Source organism: Mytilus trossulus, chromosome 5, assembly GCF_036588685.1.
Source record: "Mytilus trossulus isolate FHL-02 chromosome 5, PNRI_Mtr1.1.1.hap1, whole genome shotgun sequence".
NCBI lineage: Eukaryota > Metazoa > Mollusca > Bivalvia > Mytilida > Mytilidae > Mytilus > Mytilus trossulus.
In genome coordinates, this window is record NC_086377.1 from 35,747,010 (window position 1) to 35,754,345 (window position 7,336).

The window sequence follows — 7,336 nt, forward strand, 5'->3', positions numbered from 1 at the left end:
GGAACATATTATCAATATGCAGGCGCTGCTGAAAGTTGCTACATTGAAATGGAAAGTTTGCAATTGGGAAGCTGTCTCGTCTCTTGTTTCGTAAAGTTTGGTCTCAACCGACCTTCATTGTCAATTTCTAGATGTAAGTGGGGATATGAGGCACTTTTAACGGTATTTGTTGCATCTTTTAGTTCGATGGGATAGATTCGTCAAACTTAATCACTCAATAGAGAAAATAATGTAACAACATTAACAAATATGTGAGGTAATCAAACTTTTGGTCTTTAATAAATCATTAGAAACACTTAGGTGTTTCTACCCACATGCAGAGATGGCCTTCATTTTCACAATTTGAGGGCTTATGTTTTGTTTTCACTGCTCTTCAACTTTTAAATATTTGCCTGTTCAAATAGCTTGATTCAAATCTCATTGATGAGTTGTATGTAGATAAAACACGCGTTTGGAGTGACAACGTTAGAGTTCCAACTTTTAAACGACTTTTTGCATTATCTAATCTTCTGGTTAAAGGTGCGTTCATTTAACACCAGAGGCAGTTAGTAGATTAACAGTACAACAACATAATTGAATGTTAATGTCAAAGCTGTCTTCTTTCCTGCCACTATGCTCGATGAATTAATTAACCTCCACAAGACTAAACTGTATACTCGTATCAGTCCTTTCAGTGCCTTCGCGAATTCTTTAATTAGTTTTTACAAACAATGTATCGTGACCACTGCTACTGAACGTTGCATCCGGAGATTATTACTAGCAAAATAACCCTCTCTTCTATACTGACATGAAATATCATAGTTGTTGTCATTCTCAATAAGTAGACTGTCCATTAATCTTGATATAATTCGGGACGAAGATTTTTCTATCGCAATTCATAGGTGGGTTTAGAATGATTTGGCACAGTTTATTTTTTGGAATATTTGGTAGTCAGCAGTGATCTTAAACAATGTAATTGCTTTTTTTCTCCTTCTATTTTGCTTGTATCATCAATCTCTAATGAGTCTGGTGATGACGAAACGAGCGTCTTGCATACCAAATCATTAACCTGGTATATTTAGTCCAACAGCAGAGGCATCAATTCATTGATAGTGATAACGTACCAACTTTACTGCGCTTGGTGTTCATTTCGACAATTAATGTCTCGTCAGTTATGCTCGATGCCAAATTAAAAAAGAAAAAAAAGAGAAAAAATAACCCACATAATACAAACGTTGAAGAGCAAGATGTTGACAACGGATCATAAGACTCTAAACGCAGACAAAATCTAGAAAGCTAGAATAGCTAAGAGATATTCGACTCATAAAAATTTTGAGACTATATAATTGAAAATTATTAAATTTCCATGGCTTTTGTATATTGTATGTTTCAAAAAATTAGATACATCTTGTAGTATAAACATATTCTGGTTTTAAGATACCGAGAAAAATATATGTAAATGATCATACTTATATCAACTCACAAATTCATATATACTTATTCAAATATACTTGAGTCAACTTCGTGTTCTCGTTGTACAAAAAATGATCATCCCAAATACGGGGGGTCGTTGCTTTTTAAAGTTGTGTGTTAAAAACTGTCATTAACTGTTTTTGCGCTAGACACGCAATTTATTAGAAGATATTGTAAGAAAAAAATTGAAATTGTTTATCCAGGAGACAATTGTACGATAATGCATGATGAAGTGTGTTCTCTCTGAACTCTTATTGTAAGAGCAAGGATTAAGAAAATGCGGCTCAGAGTCGGAGTCCGGATATCATCATGTTATCTACATTGCTATTCATGTAATACCCGCTGAATGTTAACTTCTAAATTGCGACGTTGTAATCAATTATATTTCAAAAGAATAATTCATTTGCAAGAAGTATTTTATTCAGAAAAGATAGAGGTTAAAATGAACAATGTTTATGTTAAATGCAATAACATCAGATTATATATTACAGATTATCATGTATTTCAAGTAAGGCTCTAACCTAATATTTGGATCTCTAATACAATGTTGGTTATATCAAAGAACAAAGAGCATATTTTTACCTTTTATATTATATCTTGATTTAAAGTCTAAAATACGAACATTCTCTTGTGGAGAGTTGTCTAATTGGCATTCATACCACAGCTTCTTATTTTTATATAGTGTCATCAATTGATGTCCACAACTTTGGAAGATAATATCAAATGATTTATAGCTTAAAATGCTACATTAATACAAAGTTTAGTGTTTAAATGAGATACATGTATGATGATATAACATTAAAGAATATTAATAATGATTGTTTAAAAAAAAACACGTTAATATCATAGTCCATGGACGATTCCAATTGTTTGCGAGCATAGTCTTCTGTTCGTTTCCATTTTTATTTTCCAGTTATTTCCCTCCAGCGCAACCTGAGCTTTTTAGGTTTATAAGCTTTTTTGTCTGCTTCGTTTTTCTTTCTGTACAAATTTGTTCCAGTAGCTTTAACTTTGCCTCCTTTGTTGAGATCCCTGGATACTACTTTGTCAGCAAAAGATCTTGTAATATTGCGTCTGCTGCTCTGGTCTGTATGGAAATAAAAATACAATATTATGTTAATGTAAAAAAAAAAGAGGAAAAACTTGTTTGGTATGATGGCATCGAATAGGAAGCGGGAGAGGGGTGCCGAACCCTTCAACAGTTTACTGGCCAAAAAAAGGTGAAACTAGCTACAATAATACGATTTTTTATATCATGCAGTGTATATAATTGAAGGGATATGATTATGTTCCTTTTTTCTTTAATTCATTGTTCTATAAGGGAATACTATTTTCAGAAAGAAGGTCTTTTAGGAAACGGCCAATAAATGAACATACTTATGCGACACATGTGAATATACTCTCCTGGAGCGCTTGATTTTAATTGTCCAATTTTTCTACGACGTTATATTTTATTGACAGCTGTACGCATGTCTATGTAATTAAATGTAGATTGTATCGGTCTATTTTCTCTCTGTTATGTCTAATCTTTTTTTTCAGTGTATACAATTGCTACATTTTTCTGTTTTAGTTTTCGGTTATCGTCTTCTATGTTTGAAGTCAACTACTGGAAATTTGTACGTTATATGTATCCCCCTTTCACGTAACACAGTAAAGTGCATTCCGTTTTCAGTCACAAAGTTTAATACAACAAGCATGGCAAGTACAGACATATAAATTTCATTAAAATTAACTTATGCATCCTTAATGAAGTCGCCTCTAAATTAAAAGTTGTTTTTCTCCAATTGTATAATAATAACCAGGATATGTGTTTTGTCCAAGGCTATAAAATATAAATTAAACCATACATTTGCCCTATTAAGAAGAAATCAATTGTGAAATGTATCTTCCCGAATGGCAGACAGCTTTAACAAGAACATGTAAAGTTCAAAACCATTTGCCATCAGGAAAATACTTTTACTTACTAAAGATATTCCAACAAAGATTGTAGCACCCACGTTCGTCCGAGCCATCACCACAATCATCCATACCATCGCATACCCAATCCCATAAAATACAGAAATTGTCATTAGCGCAGGAAAACTGATTACTTTCACAACCTGTAAATATTATCAAAATGTTTAGTTTCTAAATTTGTAAAATTCAAGACGCTTTTGCAGCTTCATAAATGCCAGATGTGAAAATGTACAGTACATAAATAATGGATATATAACTTAACTTACTTTTGACATGAGTTACAATTCAATAGAAAGGCTGTTGTTCACAATTTGTTACAGATAGAAAATTTCTTCAGTCATTTTACACATAACCTTATCAGAAGAACATGGTATAGATGATTTAATATATTCTTTTAACATGTATCTGTAATCTAGCCGATGGTATGTTATGTATTAAATCATATACGACATGTTCTATCTACAGTGTAACAAAACCAATTCTTTAAAGGTAAATCAAGAAAAGCGCTAGGGACCCACGAAACGTATTAAGTGTGTTTTTCATTGTGAACTATCGCAACCTAATGAATTACGCAAGATATACTTACCCTTTAAGAATACCAGGTCAATTTTTTGGTTTTAGATTAAGGTAAATCTTATTTGGCGATTTTAGAGCTTATGGCATGCGCAAATGATTTTGATATTAATTGTACTTTGTTCATGGTAGGTTGTGTTTCTGTCATTTTCGAACTTCCGAATTCGAATGTGCCTTTGATATTTATCTACTTTTTAAAGACCATTTTGGAATATATGGATGTAAAAAACCTAAAGTAAAATTGTATTCTATCTTTAAGAGTAAAAACCATGCAATTTTGAAATAGAAAAGGTTTCGCTGTTATTACCAGAACATCCCATGTCGTCTTCTCCTCTACTGCAATCAACCGAGCTATCACACTGATAACTCGAGTCAATACATTGTCCGTCTAAACATTCATACTGATCTTCAGTACAGCCTGGAAAAAAAATTGATTGATTAATGACTGCTTGAAAAAAAGAGATAAAAACATTATTGATTAAATAAAAAAATAGTATTGACTGTATTTTACAAAATTGTGCGTTTTAAAAAAAATATTAAGTAAACTATAATCTTTTGATCTAATGATACACATTCTTCAAATTAGTGACATGTTCGGGAGACTGATAAATACTGTTAATTCAATAATATATACAATATATAAATGTATAATTCGGTAAGCTTTATAATCACAATTATTATATTTCTTATTCTAATTCATGTTCGTAATATTCTATTGCAACATGCACAGAATATGCATTTAATTTAATGAAACTTGAATTATTGTCAAACATTCCCATACTAAAAAAAGGAAAGAAGATAATAGGTACCATTAAAAAACATAAGTGGAAGAAAAACAGACACCATGGCTTAAATCAAAATTGCTAAGAGACAACAGACTACAAGAAAATTGCCAGGTAATTAAAGATTAGCACGAACACTACCAAAACTCATAGAACGCTTTGCCATGATTAATATTTGAAAATCTAATAGTGATACGCATGCAATTCTGAATTGAAAATGAAACAAACCAACAACCTTTTCAATATCTAGTTCAGCTGATTCGTCTCGACATTTCAAGGAGTAACATTTCTTTGTTAATATAGATGTTTGCTCTTATTCTCCAATAGTATCCACTTTTAAAAAACAAAACTTTACGTTGTGCGTTATTTTGTTACTTTAATATACGCTTACAATTAAGATAGCATTTCGTAATAAAACAGTGCTTTTATGGAAGGTTGGGTTTTTATATATTTTTGAGACACATATATTGAATATGGCGCCTCATTCTAAGTTAACGTTTTAGCTGGCTGAAATATGTAAGTCGTGGATTTGACTTCAGTTAGAAGCCATCACAATATTGTTCAGTAAAATTACACTTAAATATTAATTCTAAATGAAACATAAAATACAACGTACTGTACTTCAATAAATGTGTTTATTAGAAATTCTTTAAACATGGAAAAAAATCTGTTTTGGTTGATTCTATAAGATAACAATTTTGATATTGAAAATGTATAAATTAAGATATGTACAATGATAGTGTTAGTTCACTCGAAACGTGAGTTCAGATCCATGTTGTGGCAGGAAAAGTATGTTAATAGTTTAACTTCTATATTTATCCAAGAACTCAGGGACCTTATCACGCCTATGCAAAACAAATATTTCTTCAAAATACTTTCCCATCTCTCATAAAAGATGAATGGTCTGTACCTTAATGCTTATGCATGACCATGATAGACTACAACTAATTTTGGGTTGAAAGACTTTTATAAGGTTAGCATTTTGTTCACAGTATAATACAAGCTGTTACTCAACGTGTGATTACTAAATACTCATAACTATACATAAAAATAATGTTTAAGCAACAGTAATTCAACTGTTGATACTAAACTAACTACAATACACAAGATACATAGACAAAATAAATATTATAAACTATTCTAATACTAAGGCAAAATAAATGAAAAAAAGTTTGAATAACACAGAAATGTGAATTAATTAATATACTTACACAAAGCTGTTCCCAAAAACAGTCCAAATGCTAGTACTACCTTCATAGTTGTTTCTGCGATACCGGACACTAAAGGGAGAACTGATGATATTAAAATGAGGATTAACAGTTAAATGGACAAACCTTTATTAAGTCCAACTGGTAAATGTTAGTATAAAATATCTTCAGACATTAATTTTTGGAATAATTTGAGACTGTGGAATTCCTGACTTATTCCTGTACAGATACTTTTCAAATGTACGCAATGGGTTATACTCATTCGGAAATACTGAGAAAAACTGGGTTTTACTTGGTTTCAACCATGTAATACTCTACGTAATTTAGCTATAAGAAGTACTGGCAGAAATCTTAAAGAGGATTTAGTTTTGAAAAGATATATGAGACCACTAACATTTTAATTCATAAGGACTTATTATATAGTGTATCAATTTGAGAATGGCCAAGCAATGCATACATGGTAAAGAGTGATTAGTTTTTATCGATAGATCTATACATTATCCTCCAAAATGTTCATGTTTTAATTAAATTTGAAAATAAAGATGCTTTTCGAAATGTTTTGGAATTCACGTGAATTTTACGTGAAACAATTCATGTCATTTTCACGGAAAATCAGTGTAAGTGCGGTCCATGTTCAAGCTCACGAAGTGTATTTCGTTAAAGTTTGTTTGAGGTAAAAACAAGAATTTCCGGAGAACCAAACTTCCCAGTATAACAATGGTCAATTACCGATGTAATTAGCTATTATTTGTGGAGTCAACATTTAAAATTTAACAATGTCCTTAGACTATACTTAGAGGGCGCCCATCTTTAACTGTTGATATGTCTCTTGAACGTTCAGTGAGCACTGAATTATCTATATGATATATACATACATGATATTTAACTTTATTGAAATTAAATTATACGAACGATTTCGGAAGATATTAATATAATTAAATACCGATTACAACATTGCAAATAAAATGTTTGTTTCAACAATCAAAATCATCTTAATCAAATACTTACATTTGTTTCACCTTGTAAACCAGACTATTGCTCAACTAACGCAACCTCTTCTTTTAAATGTTCCAAAGTCAGGTTATGATTTAATTTGATTGGACACATTTTTAAGTCGCAGTTAACAAATTTAAATAATAACCAAAAACTGCTGAATGTACATTTGTCTTTTTTTTTTATATTAAATTTGTTTTCAGAAACATGAACTGGATTGCACACACGTCAATTAAAGTTAATGGACGTGTATTATTTAACCCTGTCCTATTTGCACATTTCATGTTGTCTATCTTCAGACTAAATATAATATACGGAACTAAACAGACACATTTTCAGCAATACAGGATCACCAAAAAGAGATTGATCATG

General features: G+C 31.1%; 1 protein-coding gene across 1 annotated transcript; it reads right to left on the reverse strand.

Annotated features, from left to right (window-relative positions):
* Window positions 1-1,850: 1,850 nt before the first annotated feature.
* On the reverse strand, window positions 1,851-7,023 carry LOC134718804 (very low-density lipoprotein receptor-like). Its single transcript, XM_063581534.1, has 5 exons — window positions 6,980-7,023; window positions 5,975-6,043; window positions 4,289-4,399; window positions 3,417-3,551; window positions 1,851-2,539 (listed from the first exon to the last, which is right to left on the reverse strand). Exons 2-5 carry the CDS (start codon window positions 6,018-6,020, stop codon window positions 2,355-2,357), a joined length of 477 nt encoding a protein of 158 aa, XP_063437604.1. The 5' UTR covers window positions 6,021-6,043; window positions 6,980-7,023; the 3' UTR covers window positions 1,851-2,354.
* Window positions 7,024-7,336: the final 313 nt, after the last annotated feature.